The sequence below is a fragment of the Tamandua tetradactyla genome, chromosome 10 (assembly GCF_023851605.1).
Source record: "Tamandua tetradactyla isolate mTamTet1 chromosome 10, mTamTet1.pri, whole genome shotgun sequence".
NCBI classification, from domain to species: domain Eukaryota; kingdom Metazoa; phylum Chordata; class Mammalia; order Pilosa; family Myrmecophagidae; genus Tamandua; species Tamandua tetradactyla.
Genome location: NC_135336.1, coordinates 21,109,354 through 21,128,112, shown reverse-complemented (window position 1 = coordinate 21,128,112; position 18,759 = coordinate 21,109,354). Strand labels below are relative to the sequence as shown.

Here is an 18,759-nt window from a genome sequence, read left to right as displayed (position 1 = left end):
AAGTATTGTCACAGTCGGGGTCTGAATCTGTTTCTTTTGGACAGAGAAGAAATTTTAGGACTTTTCTTAGACGGAAAAAAATATCCATTCTATTGCTTCTTGCTTTGTTTATCAGGCTATGCCTCTGCCCTTCACCCCTCCATCTTTCACATGTACCTAGATCTGTCTTCTCTAGGTATCTTCTTCTAGCTTCTTCTAGAAGATAGATCTGTCTTCTCTGAGATTTCTTTTCTCTCTGCTCCTCTCTCAAGCAATTAAGTTCCTCCATGTTCACATATTCACAAATTCAGCCTCTGACCCAGGAACTTAACAGCAACTTTCCTTGGCTTCCTGCTTAGGGGAGCCACAGGATTCCACTGTCAGGGGGTGGCTGTGGCGGGTGTCAGTATGAGTGGCAATGCCTCATGCCAAGGGGTGACGGATCCCTGTGTTTACACCAGAGGGAGCAATGACTCTGTAGCTGAGAGGGGCTTGCTGGAGTCCGGAGTTTCCAAATAAAGTGGCTGCCCATGCAAGACAAAGCACACATACTTTGTAGGTTGTTAGGTTGAGAAGAGGCTGCATTGAGCGACCTTGGAGATAGGTTCAGGGCACAAAGTGGGCAAACACGCTTTGTCATAATCTAATAACGCTGAAGAGAGCCAACATTCTTCTCATTGCCAATAATTATTCTCATCAGCTTCCCCGATTTGCTCTCAGGTTTCTTCCAAGTTCCAGCTCTGCCCACCCCGCCAAGTCAGTGTGGGTGTAGGGAACATGAACTCATTTTAATATCAGCCTTTAGCAGACATCACTGGGAAGGAAATCAGAGAAGCCATTCCAAAGTCAAGTAAAAATAACTTCTAAGATTCCATTTCTGTGAAACCCCAGAAAAGACTAGTTTAATCTACAGTGACAGAAAGCAGATTGGAGGTCGTCTGGGGCCAAGGTAGGGGGGGCAAACTGACCAAGATGGGGTGTAAACAGAAAAACTGGGGATGCTGGGAATGTTCTATGTTTTGATTGTGGCGATGGTGGCACAGGTACATCTATTTGTAAAAACTCATTAAAACATACAATTAAAATGTGTTTAAGCCATACCTTGATTTTAAAATATATATATCTGCTGTGCATATACATTGTTTTCTCCCTCTATTAGTACAGACGATGCAGAGCTGAGTATAAATCTTAGAATACTCCCCAATCTGTGGCATGGATAATACAAAGCAGTAGATAAACACCTAATCGGTTATAATTGACTTTGGAATCCTTTCTGTGCTTTTACAGTCCCTGAATACGACCTGACTGCCTGGGGCTGGGGGAAGCAGGCAGCCAAGAAACGTAGTAGGGAAGCCAGATCAAACAAGTAACAGTGAGAGACAAAGGGCGACTGACCACACAGATGATAAAGAATCGTTGATTTTGTAACGTGAACTGTGCACTGTATAAAAGTGCAAAAGGGATTGGTGAGGAGGAGCAGATGCTCATTAGAAATCAAAGCAACCGCACCGAATTGTCCTGGCATCTGGGTATAAGGTCGTCACCAACTTTATCTTTTCCATATCTCTAATTAAATTTTTGATATTACTTCATTCAGGCACAGTGCCCTATCCATTGAGACATCCAAATATCCGTTGTAAATTGGCCAGGCTCACCCACAGCATGATGTAAATGGATCAAGAGGCAGAGTAAGATTTAGGACCTTGGGATTTAAACCCTGCTGTGTGACCTTCTGGAAAATCACTTGGTTTGTTTGTTTATTTATTTGTTCATTTATTCAATGAAATTATTGAGCACTTACTATACACTAGGCAATTTGCAAGGCACTCTAGGCTTCACGTTCTTCTTCTGTAAAATGCTTGTTCTGGGACCCACTCTCCCAGTGGTTGGCATGGGTGGTGTCATGGGCAGGCTCTGAGACCCCCAAAGTTGTGGCTCAGTGATAAGGCTGCTTAGCAGGTATAACTGAGAGAAGATTCCTCAGCTTCTCCACTCTGTGTCTTTCCAAAGCGTGGCTCCGGGCCATTAAAAAATGTCGCCATAAAAATTTCCACAGAAATGAAATAAGTATTTTAGTTCCATTTGTGGAAAAACTGTCCTTTTAAACCTTTTAAGGCAGTTTTAAAATTAATTCTTTATTGCTTCAATGCACAAACTCACATATGGTTATAAATTGTTAGCTTTTGGTCTAATGTAGACTATAGAGTGGGAGGTCAAAGTTTTTGTCCAGCCTTTCTCCCTGATTTCTCTGGCCTTTCCACACCCTCCCTAGGCAAAATGTAGACATTAGACACAAATGCTTCTCCTTTTGAAGTCTTCCTCACATTTATCTTTTTTTTTTTTGGCATGGGCAGGCTCTGGGAATCGAACCCGGGTATCTGGCATGGCAGGCGAGAATTTTGCTACTGAGCCACCATTGCACCACCCGCTCACATTTATCTTTAACTATGCAAGATCTATGGGCTCTTTTCCCTTATGGATCATCAGAGCACCTCTCAAAAAAGAATCCAATTCAAAGAAAAGAGTGGAATTCAAATTCTACTTTGTCTATTTAGAATGTAAGACCCAGAGAAAGTTCTTTAATCTCTCTGTGTCTCAGCTTCTTCACCTGGAAGTGTGAATAACAATGTCTAGTTTGAAATGTTGTGAGATTTAAATAATATAATGGATATGAAATACCATGGTACCGATCATGGTGCCTAGCCAATGGTAGAAGATAAATGGTGTTTGTTATAAAGCCTAGCAGAGATGAGGGTCAGAACTGAAGAGAAAAATATCACCATATGGCAAGAAGTATTCCACTGATTCTTGGAAAGGAGGAACCGGGGCCTTCAGCCTTTGTCCAGTAGTGGGTACTGTGGAGGGACAAGGGCTTCAGATTACTAAATTCAGAAGGACATATTATCTATCTGGGAGAAGATTCGAAATTCTAAGATGGGAAATAAGTCGTCCATATGTTCTTGACACAAGAGTGAGAGGGTTTTTCTCTTTAACCCAGCACCCAGCTATAGGAGGAATGTATAAGGAACACTGATGGTGAAAAAAAGTCATGTCCCAGCCAGCTGTAATGGCCACATCAGCAGATGCCACAGTCAGATTATCTCCACATTCCCCCAGGGAAGACTGGCTTTTCTTGGCCCTTTCTAAAAAAGCCTCTGTTCTACCCAATAGGTCCAAATCAACATGTGGCAAAAAGAGTTGAAAACCTGAAGATGGAGTGTGTCTGCTGTTCCAAGAATAACAGAGAACAGGATCAGGCTGTGATTAAAAGTGGTTGGAATTCATAGTTGCCCAGAACAGTGACCACATTCATGAACCAAACTTCTGCTTACTCTCCTATTCCACAATCCTTTATTTCCCCTCCACATAGACGGAGTGCTATGAGATTTGTGGTGTTAGCACCTGAAACAGTTGGGTAGACTTGATTACTGCTTAATAAAATCTAAAATGAATGACTTGAAAATGTATTTGAAGGATGCAAGCCTATCTGTAATTACTAAGAGTCTAAAATAAAAATCTCTTAGTTGTAGAGCTCCATGTGGGCAGACCATCTTTGTTTTTTTCACTGCTTTATATCCAGTATCAAACACAGAGTTTCTTAGGTGACCAACCATCCTGGTTTACCTAGGACTCTACTGGTTTTAGCACTGAAAACTCCTGTGTCTCAGGAAACCTCTCACTGCCAGGGAAACCAAGAGGGATGGCCAGTCTGGGCTTGGCACACAATGGGTGCTCAATAATTTTTTTTTTTGTCAAACAAATGAGATAAATTAAATGAACAGTAAATATGTAACTGCAATTGTAATGCAATTGAATAAATTGGGTTAACTGCTATGGGTAGGATTCCACCTCTAACATACTGATTTGAGGTTCAATTTACTGAAACCAACATAGTAGTTTGATGAAAAACCCAGTTTTGGGGTTTTTACACCTTCTCATTTAGGTCTCTTCTTTGGACCTCAGTTTATACACCTGGGCCATCAGATAGCAACAGGTTTCAGTTTCCCTACAGCATTGTGAATGGTCAGCATCTCTAAAGTCTGTTTTCTGATTTGGTAACTTTCCCATGTCATCTACATAGGAACTGGGTTTTAAAATATAATCCATAATATATACCCGGGAAGAGACGAGCGATTCTCCAATCAAAGTAATTCAATAATCCTTCATTGAGTGACTGCTCTGGGACTGTGCTGGGTGCTGCAGGGCATTCAAATGAGAGAAATAAGATCCTTGCCTTTAGCAACTCTCAGTCTAAGGGGCGTATGTGTGAATAAACATACATGCATATTTATTATGTGAAGCAGATTTGATACATTCTATTTTAATTGTGCCCTTTGTGGCTCTGTGAGAGAGGAGATTCATTTTGAGACATTATGGAACGCATTCTTAAAGGAGGTGGGATTTAAGGTGAGATTGAGGGATGTATAGAATTTCAAAAGTGGTCTAGAAGGTGGGGAGAGAGTGACCTTCCATAGAAGGAAGAGTGAGTTTAAGACAACTAGTTTCATTAGGCTACTCTTTAACATAACCTTGACTACAGAGTCTTAAGTAGTAGAGGCGTATTATTCCCACATATCTAGAAGTCTAAGTCTGATGCAGCAGCTCCAAGGTGTCATGAATGTCACAGGCTCCTTTTCTCTTTCTGCTCCACCATCTTTAGCTTCTGAGTTTATTGCCTTATGTTTCCAAGATGGCTACCACACCTTAAGTCTCATGTTTGTGGATCAGGCAGGAAAAAGAAGACAGAAAGAAGGGTAGGAAGGAAAAAAGAAAGGAAAGGAGAAAGGGAGAAAGGCAAGGGCCCTATAAGGAAGGCAAAAACTTTCCCCAGTCTCTAGCAGACTTTGTTTGAGTCATGTCTCAGGACACAAAATGCATTACATGACCACACCTTGCTGCAAAGGAGTCTGGGAAGGTGAGTATTTTAAGTGGACACAGTGACATCCTGAGTAATACTGTAGTTCTGCTAGAAATGAAGAGGAGGAGAATATATTTTGGGTAGGTAACCAGCAGAGTCTGGCTTTTGAGCAGAAGCCTAGAGATAGGGAGAGAGAAGGGACTGCTGTATGAATAAAAATGGGTAGTAGAATCCCATGTCTGGGATATAGTGAGTGTTTGTATGTGTGTGTGTGTGTGTGTGTGTGTGTGTGTGTGTATGGGATGGGGGGCAGGGCAAGATGGAGTTAGGGAAGAAATAATCTGAAAAAGACAAGATTGGGGAAATAGATATGAGCCAAATGCAGGAGACATGTGACCCTTACCTGGATCTTTAATTTCTCACAGGAAATCCAGAACAGACTAAATGTTTCACATTTCAAGGATGGCAGTCATCCTTTAACCCCAGCTTGATATTCTTCCTCAGATACAGTTACTGATACCTTGAATAGAGGTACAGGAAGCACCACTTTCAAACCTGTACCTTCATAACAATGTTAAAAAGTGATGGAAACATTTGAACCATTTTCTTGCCCTAAAGTCACCCATTGTCCACATTTCAATTTTATATTATTATTATCTTCTCAAATCCTTTGATTCCCTTGGGTACCATAACATATCAACCTCTTTACCACAAAATAATTGTGATCTTACTATTGCTAAATATTGATCAGAGATGCATAAGCAATTGTAGAAATGTATATTACTAATCAGAAAAATACATATATTTTTTATACACGTATATTTCTAATTATTAAGCAAAACTAAAGTCATTGTATTTTACACATATACACAAATATATAAACGCACTTACACTTACACATACATCTCATCTGTAGCTGAGTCTTTCTGAGAGTCATATTAGTCTTTCAGCTTGATTTCTTTTGCATTTGGGGCAATTTTGCTTTGGTCACTCTCAGTGGAATGTAGGGTATATTGGAATGCTCCTTAGTCTTTACATGTTCCATCTCTTCAGAACAGGTGAAGGCTGACAGGGGACCTGGAGGCGGAGTCCATCAGGGTAAATTCCTTAGGATCTGTACAAAATCCATGTTATTTTAACTGCTACAGATTTCTTTATCCAGCCAGGTTTTCTGGTCACCACATGCTTCCCCCAAAGGCAGGATGAGAGGGAATGGACTTCAACTGCAGCAGGGATGATTGAGAGCAGAGGTCAGGAAGAACTTTGGGGCTGTCACAACTGTATATCAAGCAAGGCCAAGACCAGGGGATGTTTTGGTGCTCCCTTGGAATTGTTAAAAGAACAGGACAGATTACTACCTACCCAGAAAATAGTGTGACAAAGGAAACAGCTTTCTGTTAGAAGTTTCCTGTGCAGTATGAGCTGAGGGCTGGGAATCAAGATTGGAGGCCCGAGTACTTTCCATCAGCTTCCTCTACACAGGCAACCCTCAGGATGCCTGCTGCTCACTGCAACGAGGAGGTCACCCACCCTTTCAGTTTCTGAGGGAAGCTGATAGTCTTCCAGCTTCAGAATTTTCTGTCTCTGCTGTATCTCTTCCCTGAGCCTTCCATAATGCAGAGTTTTCTCTATTTTGCAAAACAAAACAGAGACGCCCAAACATTTGGAGACTTGGCCATCCTGTCTGGCTACTGTCTTATTTTCTTACTACTAAAACTTTATGAACAGATTATTGGGCTCTTTTGCTTCCAATCCCACAGCACACATTCACTCCTGTCCTGCCTAAAGTAGGGTTGTACCCTTCTCTTTGCTCTCTTCACCACATACTCTTTCCTACTAGCAAGTTCCACCCTCCTCTTTTCTCCCTTGAAGCTCCTTCGTAACCTACCAGTTACCGAATCCTGTCTCCCCCTCTCTGTACTGACTCCCCCTCACTTCTCTATGGCATCTGAGGTTTTTGAGCCCTGTTGCTTCCTGACACCCTGTCCTCCCTGGTCTCCACGGCCAACATCCTCCTGTGACTCATCTGTCTCTCTGGCCCATCTTCTCTTTCAATAATTGGCTTTGCTTCCCCACCTTGCCTGGGCAGGCAGTTGGCATACTGTGGTAGAAATTCAAGATTGCACTGCTGAAGGCTGGGCTAGGATGGCCTTAGAAGGAAAGGGGGCAAATGAATGGCATTTCAAAGGAAAACACTGGCTGTGCTTGCTGTACGGATCAGGAAGTAGAGGAGGGAAGGAGCTAAACAAATTTTCTAGGGTTCTGGTTTGCGAAACCAATGATGAAGACAGGAAAGTCAGGACTAGGTGCCCATTCGAAAGCAAATTTCATTTGAGTAGAAAGCAGAACATACGAGTGAATAATATGCCCAAAGAGGTAAGTTAATGGAAATGGATAGAAAACCTTTTATTTTATTTTTCCTTGCAGCTTCAGCGGGCTTCTAGCTCTAAGCTCCTTAATCGATGTTTCCAGCTCCTGAGCCCTCTGCCAAGCCCTATGCTTATGGTTGCAATTGTTGTTTGGACTTTAACTCCTGGATGCCCATCACCACTTCGAACACTTCAGGTAAGAGAAGAAATGTGTCACAGGGAAATGGAATGGAAAACTGGCATAAGCGTCATGAGTTCTAGGATTGGCTATGTAACTTGAGCAAGATACTTGACTCTTTAGTTTCCAGGGTTTTTTTTTAAACTATTGATGAATGAAGGGTTAGAGAAGTAATTATCTTACTTAATCACATTCCCATCTTTCCCCAGACTGGCTCCCTTTTTGGATATTTTTCTTTGTTAATCATGCCATCATTTTCTCAGTTACCTAGTGCCCAAAGGCATCTTAGACTCTTGCTCACCACTCCTCTCTTTCCTGCCTACACCTGCTCCACTCCATATATGTGCTATCAACACATGCTATCGCCTTTTCCTCCTTGTTGCCTTCAACAGCTTTCCCTTTTGATTTCACAGCCACATCCTCATAGAGATGCTTAGTACCTCACTCCTAGACTATCCCCGTGAACTCCAAACTCCTTTTAGCCTTCTGTCTTGTCCCTCCTTAAATCTCCAGAGGCTCTCCATTGTCTAAAGTGGTGGGCTTCAAAGAGGGGTGGGGAGAATGGCGTGTTTGTCAGATTATTTAAGGGCTTTTTTTTCTGAATCCTTGAAAGATACTTGAACATCTCTCCTCCATCATCCACTCAGACATTCTTATGCACCATGTGAAAATGTCTCCCCAGGTGATGATTTTCTCACTATCTCTCTCTCTCAACTGTAAAGAAGTATATCCATGTTATGAAAATTTTAATATTATATATAGGTTTTATAGGCTATGAAAGTCCCATATAATCTTTTCAAGATAACTTCTATTAACAATTTTGGGTTAAGTCCCCAAGATTTTTTTCTGTGCATGTTAACTTTGCAATTATTATTTAATAATCTATTCAAATATGATTTAATATTTATTAAGTATATTTAATATTGCAATAATTATTTAATGACATTATTATTATATACATACAAAATCATGCTAATGCTATGTAAAGTGTTCTGCAACTTTTTTTTATCTGAGCAACATTCCTTGGACCTTATAGCTTTACCCTGTTCTTGTTTTTTAAAAAATTAGTTTTTAAACAGCTTTATTGAGGAATAAATAACATTTGAAAACTGCTTGTATTTAAAGTGTAAAATTTGAAGTTTTGACATAGCATGTACCCATGAAACTATCACTGTAATCAAGAACATATCCATCACCTCCAAAAGTTTTGGTATTCCTCTTTGTAATTTCTCTTTTTCTGTCCCATCCTGGTCTCTGACTCCAGTCATCCCTAGATGACTGCTGACCTGCCTTCTGTCAGTATAGATTTCCCAGAATTTTATGTAAGTGGAGTAATTTATATACTCCTTTTTGTCTCACTTCTTTCACTCAGCATAATTATCTTCAAATCCATTGGTTTGTTGATGTATCAATAAGTCATTATTTTTTTATTATTCAGTAGTATTCCATCATATGGATACTATAATTTGTTCAATCCATCACTCGTTGATGGATTTTGGGCTTCTTTCCTGTTTTTGGCTAATAAAACAAAACTGCCATGAACACTTGTTTATAGTTCTTTGTGCCAACACATGTTTTTATTTCTCTTGGATAAATACCTAGGCATGGAATGCCTGGATCATATGGTAGGTGCATGTGTACTTAAAACCTTCCAACTGTTTTCTGTAGGGGTTGTACCATTTTACATTTCCATCAGAAGCGTAGGAGGGTTCCAGTTGTCCTACATTGTCAGCAACACTTGATAAGTACCAGTCTTTTTAAATTTTAGACATTCTAATAGGTCATGCTGTATCATTGTGGTTTTACTTTGCATTTCCCTCAGGACTAATGATATTGAGCAGCTTTTCAATCATTTATTTTCCATCCCTTTATGAGTATCTATTCAAATCTTTTGCCCACTTTCTAAAAGTTGGGTTGTTAGTTTTCTTGTAATGCAGGTTTGATAGTTCTTTATATATTCTGTATACAAGTATTTTATCAGATATGTGATTTGTAAATCTTTCTCCCATTCTGTACCTTGTCTTTTCATTCTCTTAACAATCTCATTTGAAGAGCAGAACTTTAAAATTTTGATGAAGTCCAATTTATCATCGTTTTCTTTTAGGGATTATACTTCTGGTGACATATTTTAGAAATCTTTGTGTACCCTAAGGTTGCAAAGATTTTCTTCAGTGTCTTCCAGGATTTTTATAGTTCTAGGTTTTACATTTAGCTCTATGATCCATTTTGAGTTAATTTTTGTACATAATGTGAGATATGGGTCAAAGTTCAAAATTTTTTTTGCATATGGCTCTCATGGTGGGCAGAATAATGGTCCCCCAAAGATGTCCACATCCTTCTCCCTAGAACCTGTGAATATATTAGGTTATTGGATAAACAACCTGTGTGTGTATGTGGAAAAAGGGAATTAAGGTTTCAGATGGAATTAAGTTTACTAATCCAACTGATTTAAGACAGAGAGATTGTGGGCTTTATATGAGTGGGCCCAATATAATCACAAGAGTTCTTAAAAGTGGTGGAGGGAAACTAAAGAGAGAACCAGAGAAATGACAGTGTAAGAAGGGCTTGGTCCAATGTTGCTGACTTTGAAGATGAAGGAAGGTGGACACATACCAGTGAATGGCAAGGCAATAGTATCTCCACTAGAGCCTCCAGAAGGAACACAATCCTGATAACTTGATTTTAGCTCAGTGAGACCCAAGTCACTTTGCTGACCTTCAGAACCAGAAGATAATAAATTTACATTGCTTTAAGTTACTACGTTTGCAGTTATTTGTTATAGTAGTCATAGAAAAGAAATACTAATATATCCAGTTATTTAAGCACCATTTGTAAAGACTATTCTTTCTGCACTGAATAGTCTTTGATCATTTGTTGAATATCAATGGAATGTTACATGTATGGCTCTGTTTCTGGACTCTATTCTAGTCCATCAGTCTATTTGTAGATAAGTATAAATCTTGATTGTCTTTTATCAGATTTATGCTTCATACTTCATGATAACGTAAAGAGTGATGTTTTAAAATTCCAATTTCCAATTGTTCATTGCTAATGTATAGAAATACATTTATTTTTGTTTTTGATCTTATATCCTGAAATCTTGCTAAACTCATTAATTCTCCAAGCTTTTTGGAAGATTTCATAGACCTTTCTAAGTAGACAATAATGTTGCCTGCAAATTAAGACAGTTTTAATTTTTCCTCTCCAATTTGGATACCTTTAACTTCCTTTTCTTGACTAATTGCACTGGCCAGAAACCCGGTACAATGTTGGACAGAAGTGGTGAAAGTGGACATCCTTGAATTGTTCCTGGTCTTAGTGGGGAAGCATTCAATCTTTCACCACTAAGTATGTTAGCCGTAAGTTTTTGGAAGATGTCTTTCATCAAACTGAGGAAGTTCTTTCCAATCTTAGTTTTCTAAGAGTTTTGATCAGAAATGGATATTGGATTTTATCAAATGCTTTTTCTACATCTATTCAGATGATCATTTTTTAAATTTTTTATTATGGTAAATTACATTGATAGATTTTCTAATATTAAACCATCCTTGCATCCTTGGGATAAATCCCACTTGGTCATGATGTATTATCTTTATTTATTTATTTATTTTTTGCATGGGCAGGCCCTGGGAATCAAACTCGGGTCTCTGTCATGGCAGGTGAGAAATCTGCCACTGAGCTACTGTTGTACCACCCTCTTTAATTTTATATAAATTTTCATTAAGAATTTTGTATTTATATTCATGAGGAAATTGATCTGTGTTTTTGTCTTTTTATATTTTCTTTCTTTAGTTTTGGCATCAGAGTAATGGTGGTCTCATAGAAAGGGTTGGGAAACATTCCTTCCTCTTCACTTCTTTAGAAGAGTTTTATGGAATTGGTATTATTTCTTCCTTAAATACTTCATAGAATTCACCAGTGAAAGCATTTAGACCTTAGGATTCCTTTGTGGGAAGGTTTTGATCTACAAATTTAATTTTTAGATAAATATAGGGCTATTTAAGTTGTCTATTTTTGAGTGAGCTTTAGTAGTTTGTGTCTTTCAAGAAATTTGTCCATTACATCTTTGTCAAATTTATTGACATAACGTTTTCATAATATTCCTTTATTTTCCTTTTGATATTTGTAGAATCTGTTGTGATGTTACTTCTCATTCTTGCTGATAGTAATTTTTGTCTTCTGGCTCATTTCCTGATCTATTCAAATAACCTACTTGGTTTTCACTGATTTTCTTGTATGTCTGTTTTCTATTTCATTACTTTCTGCACTGATCTTTATTGATATTATTTTATTTTATTTCCTTTCTTTTGCTTACTTTGGCTTTCATGTGCTCTTCTTATTCTATTATTTTAAGGTATAAGAGGTCATTGACTTGAGATCTTTCTTTTAAAAAATTGGCATTTAATATTATAAATCTCCCTCTAAGTACTGCTTTAGTTGTATTCACACATTTTTATATGATGTGCTTTCATTTTTATTCACTTCAGAATTCTTTGTAGTATCGCTTTTGTTTTTTTTACTTGACCATGGGTTATTGTGAATTCTGTTATTTAATCTGCAAATATGTGGGCATTTCCAGGTCTTTTTTTTTTTGTAATTGATTTCTAATTTAATTCTATTGTGGTCAGAGAGTATACTTTGTATAATTTAAAATAACAACAACAACTGAGGTATAATTTCCATACTACTATGCATGATTTTAAACCTTTTAAATTTATTGAGACTTGTTTTATGGCCTAGCATATGGTTTATCTTGATAAATGTTTCATGTACACTTGAAAGGAATTTGTACTTTGCTGTTACTGAGTGGAGTATTCTATAAATATCACTTAGATCAAGTGGGTTGATAACTTTGTTCAAGTCTTTTATGTCCTTACTAATGATCCATCTCTTTATACTATCAAATATTGAGACAGGTATTAAAATCTCTGATTATAATAATGAATTTATCTATTTATCCTTGTAATTCATGTATTTTGAAGCTCGTTTATAGGTACATAAATGTGTACAATTGTTATGTCCATTTGATGAATTGACCTCTTTATCACTATGATAATATTCTTTGCTTTAAAATGTTCTTTGATCCCCTTTGGGGAATGGTGAGAAAGGGGGAAAATTCAACTTCCCCAAGTTGAATTCTTGATATTCTCACAAGCTGTGCAGACTACCAAAGCAATAGGCTGATCCCCCAGTCTTGGGGTTTGTTCATATGAAACTTAACCCCACAAAGGATAGGTTAAGCCTACTTAAAATTAGGCCTACGAGTCACCCCCAAGAGAACCTCTTTTCTTGCTCAGATGTGGCCTCTCTCTCCAGCCAACACAACAAGCAAACTCACCACCGTCCCCCTGTCTACTTGGGACATGACTCCCAGGGGTGTGGACCTTCCTGGCAATGTGGGACAGAAATCCTAGAATGAACTGAAAATCAGCATCAAGGGATTGAGAAAAACCTCGACCAAAAGGGCGAAGTGCGAAATGAGACAAAATAAAGTGTCAATGGCTTAGAGATTCTAAACAGAGTCGTGAGGTCATCCTGGAGGTTTTTCTTACATATTAAATAGATATCACCTTGCTAGTCAAGATGTAATGGAGAGGCTGGAGGGAACTGCCTGAAAATGTAGAGCTGTGTTCCAGTAGCCATGTTTGTTGAAGATGATTGTATAATGATATAGCTTTCACAATGTGACTGTGTGATTGTGAAAACCTTGTGTCTGATGCTCCTTTTATCTGCCTTATCAACAGATGAGTAAAACATATGGAATAAAAAGAAATAATAGGGGGAACAAATGTTAAAATAAACTTAGATTGAACTGCTAGTGATCAATGAAAGGGAGGGGTAAGGGGTATGGTATGTATGAATTTTTTTCTGTTGTCTTTTTATTTCTTTTTCTGCATTGATGCAAATGTTCTAAGAAATGATCATGATGATGATATGTAACTATGTGATGATATTGTGAATTACTGATTATATATGTAGAATGGAATGATCATATGTTAAGAATGTTTGTGTTTCTTGTCTTTTTAAAAAAAAATTTTAAAATTAATTAAAAAATCTTTGATATTAATGTAGCTACAAACATTACAGTTTAATAGAAATTGCCAAATTTATTCTAAAACAATCCATTTCATACATAGGTTATACCACTATTCTGTTCCAATCCATTGAGATTTTGATCTGAACCTTCCTCTAAACATTCAAACATTTCTGCTGAATTAGGGATGAGATAATGCCACTGCCAGTTCTATGATTTTCCATATGTATAATGGAGGCAGTTAATAGCAGCTCTGCTAGTCTCTGTCTATCCATATGTGTTAGTGTTGGGCATGGGGCTAAGAGGTAGGCAAGAGTAGAGAAAAGACAAATTAAAAACACTCTCATTGTTAGAGAAGATGGTAGATAAGGGGGCATCTGGCTGCTTTAAGCCTGTTCAAGATAGTAGGGCAAGATGAATTACATCTGATAGCAGTGAATTTGTGATCTTAAAATCATTAACAGTCTTTAAGAAATAGAGACTGAGAGATGTACCGAAGATTGAAGACGGGCAACTGTACTTATTTTTGTTTTCAATGGTGAAAAAAAGAAACCATCTGTGACATTATTAAAAAAAGAGATGATTATAGGGACCCAGAAAGGGTTCACTAAAACCTAATTTAAGCAATCTTATTTGCTGCTTGGTTACCTGTTGATAACTCTGGAAAGGTCCCAGGTGGAATCAAGCAGGTTGCCAGAGACAAACACATCCAGGAACTTCTGGCTGGTGGGTAGCAGGCCATCAACTTTAGACCAGCACCTGGTTTTCCTGTTCATGTGTTTTAACACATGAGGTCAAGCCACAGCCTCTCCATCTTTCTGGGTGAGGCAGCAGCAAACACTCCCTAACCACCACATTAAGTACTCAGGTCTAAAGACCCTCTGTTTTGTAGGCACTGCAGTCACTAGAACTATAAACAGAATACTCGCTAATTATTGTTTAATTATTGCTTAAAAACCAATTGGCACAATACAATCACTGCATTAATTACCCCATACAGCATCTGCTTTCTCTTTTGCTGTCATCCCCATTTCTCCCCAGCCCCTCTCCCCACTTTAATTGAAATTCAGCTCGCTGTAACACCTCCTTACTCCTGGCCAACTGGATCTCGCCATTCACAAGAGGGAGAAGAACAAAACAGAGAAGCCCAGGGGATTAGGAAGTTTTGACAGCTGTCCAAGAGGAGCTCTGAGATACGCGCCAAGTACGGAGGCAGGACAGAGACAAATGAGAGACAGAAGAGAGTGGCAGGAGGGAGGGAGAGATAGGCAGGGAGACAGCCTCAGAGGGAATGAACCGGACAAAGAGTCATAGGGAGAGAAACAGATGCTTAAAGGGGCGCCGAAAAAGGGAAAAGGAAGAGAAAAGCTAGAAAAAAGAAACTGTGGAGAGATCCTGAGGGGGGAAAGGGCAAACGAGGAAAACGCGAGAGCCTCAGGAGAGGAGGGAGATAGGAGAGAGCTTGTGTGGAAGGAGGGGATGAAAGCCCAGCTTCTAGGGATAGGTCAGTCCAGCTGGGGGACAGGTCTGAAGAGGAGGCGGGCGGGCAGTTTGGGGATCCCCTCAAACACCTGGGAGTGAGGTGGAGCAGAGGAGGAGGCCGTCCAGCCGGGAGCGCAGACAGCTCGAGCGCAAAGGCGGAGAGCTCAGTGCTGGGCGGCCGCAGAGTCCCCTCCGCGGGTCCGGCGTGCGCGCTGCTGCCCGCGACTCGCTTGGCGGCCCCGCCCCCTCCTCGGAAGCCTCCTTGCCGGGGCTTTTCCTGCCCGGGTCAGGAAGCCGGCCTAGCACAGCCACGAACAATAGCTCGGTACTCGGTTCTCGGCTCTCGGCTCCCGGCTCCGGGAGAGGCCGGCGCGGAGTCGCGGGAAAGGGAGGTGTCCGCGCAGCCGGGGGTCCGGAGTGAGCCCTCGCCGGAGTCGGAGCTTCAGTTCAGCTCCGCGCTGCCTGGGTCATTGTTGGTCGGGACTGAGGAAGCTGGAGCCGGGGGAGGAGCTGGGGAGGCGGCGGCGGAGGGAGCCAGAGGGGGAGCCAGAGAGCGAGAGAAGGAGGTAGAGAGCGAGCGAGCGAGTGAGCGAGCGAGGGAGGAGGTAGAGAGACTGGGAGGGTGGGAGGGAGGAGGAAAAATAAAGAGGAGAGAGCCGAGCAGGGCTGAACAATAGAGACAGGCAGACGGGCTAGGAGGAGGGCCAGCTGCCGCTGTTGGGGGAAAGCGGGCGCCGAGGCTGCCCGAACCCCGGGTCCCGGTCCGGGCCAGATAGCAGGCGGCCAGCGCCCCCAGGGAAGAGGTAACCATGGGGGAGCGGGCGGCAGGCGCCCCCAGCCCGCCGCGCGCCTCCGCCTGAGGGAAGCTAGGCGTCCTCTGCCCTAACCCCGCCGCCCCAGCCGCCCGCCCTCGAAGCCCGGAGTCCGCCGGGTTTGCGGCGGTGGCCGCTGCGCCCAGCGCCCCCCACCCGGAGCAGCCCTCGGCCACAGCCTTCGCCGGCCCCGGCTGCCCGCGGACGCCTTCCTCCAGTCATGAACCCCCCAGAGGGGGCAGCGGAGGAAGGAGGAGCAGCCGACTCAGACGTGGACGCCTTTTTCCGGACAGGTAAGCTGGGCAGGAGGCGAGGGGTTGGGGTGAGGGCTACCGACTTGAACGCGGCGTCTAGGACAAGTTTGGGGAAGGAGGGCTGTTGCTGGGGTGTGCGTGATGGGGTGCAGTCCCCCCTCGTCGTCTGGGCTGGAGTTGCGGAGATTCTTGTTGTTATGGCAATGCTGGTTGCGTTTTCGGGATGGGGTGGGGGCTGGGAGCTCGGCGCCCCTCGGCGTTCACCCCAGTTGCCTGAGTCTGTGTTGGGGAGGCGGGAGGCGGTTCCCTCAGGCCGCCTTCTCGCGGAGCACGGGGATGGGGCGATGTTGGATCACTTTGCAGCTCGCCGCCCCAGCTGCCGGCGTCCTCGGCCCCTCCCTCGCCTCCTCCCTCTCCCCAGCTCCTGTCAGCGGGGCTCCGGGTCGCCCAGGGCTGGCACTCCTCTTCGGGGCAAGGAGTCGGGGCCCTGATTTGCGAAAAGGGGCAGTGCGGACCGGGAGACGGGCAGGCTGCAGACGAATAGAACCCAGGCGGAGGAGAACGGTCCTGCCGTTGAATGTGGGGGGCCAGCGTTTCAGACTTGAGAGCTTGGGTGGGCGGTCGGCGCCTCGGACCTCTCATTGCCACCTTCTTCTCCAGTTCTGGGAACGGATGAGCTTTTCATAAGAAGCACTCATTCCTGGAAGTGTGAGTTAGCGTCCCCCTCACACACACCCACTTAATCCTCGCTTGCCTGTGATGTGTAGAGCCCTGAGATCTGTCTTTACATCTCTTTGCAGCCCCTGCCACCTCCCATTCTCCAGGTCTGTAGCTCCTTCTGTTCCCTGGCTACACAGTTCCATCTCCAGAACAGATACTGACTGCCCTCATCTCCCACCACCTGTGGACGTTTCTACTCTGATAGTCAGGGATTCCTCATTTACCTATGGCTTCCACCAGCTCCCTGTGTATAGCTCCCCATTTCCCATATGTTTGGAACCATTTTGTCTGGAATCTTTGTCCCAAGGAGTCTAACAAGTTATGGGGGCCCCACACATCTGCCCTATCTTTTAGTAGGTTGGATTAGAGGACATGAACTGTGAGGTCAGGGGTCAGGTTAGCTCCGGAGGCTCACTGCATCCATCTGTTTCCTAAACTCATTTGCCTTGCCCTGGAGGTCATCTCTAGGGAAAGGGATGGGGTGCTTTGTTGGGGAGACTTGTTGGCTTTGGAAATCAAGACTTAATTGACCCATATGTTCATTCTCTAGTAGGTCTGGGGAGGAAAGAGCAGGTCAGACACTGATGCCAGGGAGGGGAGAAAGCAGTGGGAACCCCTGTCATCCTGTCCTGCCTCTTAGGGCTTAGCTATTCCTCTGTCCTTCTCTCTTTTCCCCCAGACATTGATTCTATATACACATACACTTCCACTCACTCTCACTCACACACACAAGCACCATTTATCCAAGGTAACCAGGAGCCAAAGCGTGGATTCTAAAGTGGTGCCTATGTTTAGAATTTGTAACCTGGAGTTTGTACTAGAGGAGAGTTCTGGGGTTAAGTGATACCCAGAAACACTCACCATGTGGATGAGATAAGAGTCGAACTTTTCTTAGCTCGGGGGGAAATCTCTTTGGGACTCCATTTTCTTCTTTTGGTGTCCATTTTTCCTTCCCTTTTCCTACCGTAGAAACACTAGTTCCTGTTCATTCTCTGTCCCAGGCCCTGGGAGCACAGCTTAGTTTTTGGAGGTTAGCTAATTTCTGACAAATGAATTCACGCTGTAATAATGGTGTTAATAGCTTATAATGGTCCAATGCGTTACTTTTCCCAGAGCCTTTAAAACACTGTATGGCTTACTTTTTCTATCCCTGGCTCAGATAACAGAGTAAATAGCGGACTGAAGTCAGTCTTCAGTGGAACTCCTATTAGGGGTATTCTCCTTCCTTGGGCATACCTTTCGAGGGGAGGCTACATCTGAAGTGCACTAAAAATCAGGGAAAGGTAAATGTAAATTCCTCAATGCATGTGGCTGGAAATGACTGATAACCTGTAATGAGGTGCAAAAAGGTGTAGGCTGCCTGTGGCTGGGTTTAGGATCATCACTCATCCTGTATGATCCTCTCTGCTATGTTTCTTGATCCTCACTCCATTCATTGACCAATCACTATCCTAGGCTCTTGCTGGGGATTCTTAAGCCAGGAGAAGGCCACATTTCCAAACATTCTCCATCTGATTCCCTATCTCTACGGAATATAGCAGTATACCTTGTAGTCTGGATAGATTAAATTTATTCAAATTGAAAAACCTTCAAACAAATTTTCAAAGTCCCTTGCACCAGGGTTACCTGCCTTCTTTCCAGTGAGAAATTTTGTATGCACGAAGATCAGGCTGCAAAATTCTTTGTCAGATCCCTGGCATACAGTGTCTCTAGGCATGTTTCGAGTAATCCTGTCATTCTGGTTCCTTACTTGTCTTCTTAGTGTTTCAGTTTTTTTGACAAAACTGATTAAACCAGAATCCCTAACTCTCACTTGCCTGCATTCACATGGACACACACACATCCACCTCAGTCTGCTATTCTTATAGATTGGTGAATTCCAGATCGTCTAGCTGGAAATCTCTGTTCTAATCTGGGAAGATGTGTCACTAATTTTTATTGATCACTGGTTATGAGACAATTGAGGGAAGATACGGGAACTCCGAACTGGGAATAGAAACCAACTGACCAATCAACAGGCTGTGATAAATGCCTGTACTAGGAGCTTTCTGCTGTCCAGGGTGTTGTGGAAAA

General features: G+C 42.1%; 1 protein-coding gene across 8 annotated transcripts in view; it reads left to right on the top strand.

Annotated features, from left to right (window-relative positions):
* Positions 1–15,857: 15,857 nt before the first annotated feature.
* The window catches only part of KALRN (kalirin RhoGEF kinase), a 758,640-nt gene continuing 755,738 nt past the window's right edge, over positions 15,858–18,759 (top strand). For 5 of the 8 annotated variants that reach the window (XM_077118101.1, XM_077118100.1, XM_077118114.1 and 2 more), the window contains exon 1: positions 15,863–16,005. In XM_077118101.1, the coding sequence (XP_076974216.1) occupies positions 15,933–16,005 (73 nt within the window). In that variant the 5' untranslated portion in view covers positions 15,863–15,932. Of the gene's footprint in view, positions 16,006–18,759 lie in introns of all 8 variants that reach the window. The other 3 variants (XM_077118105.1, XM_077118104.1, XM_077118103.1) reach the window with 1 other exon arrangement.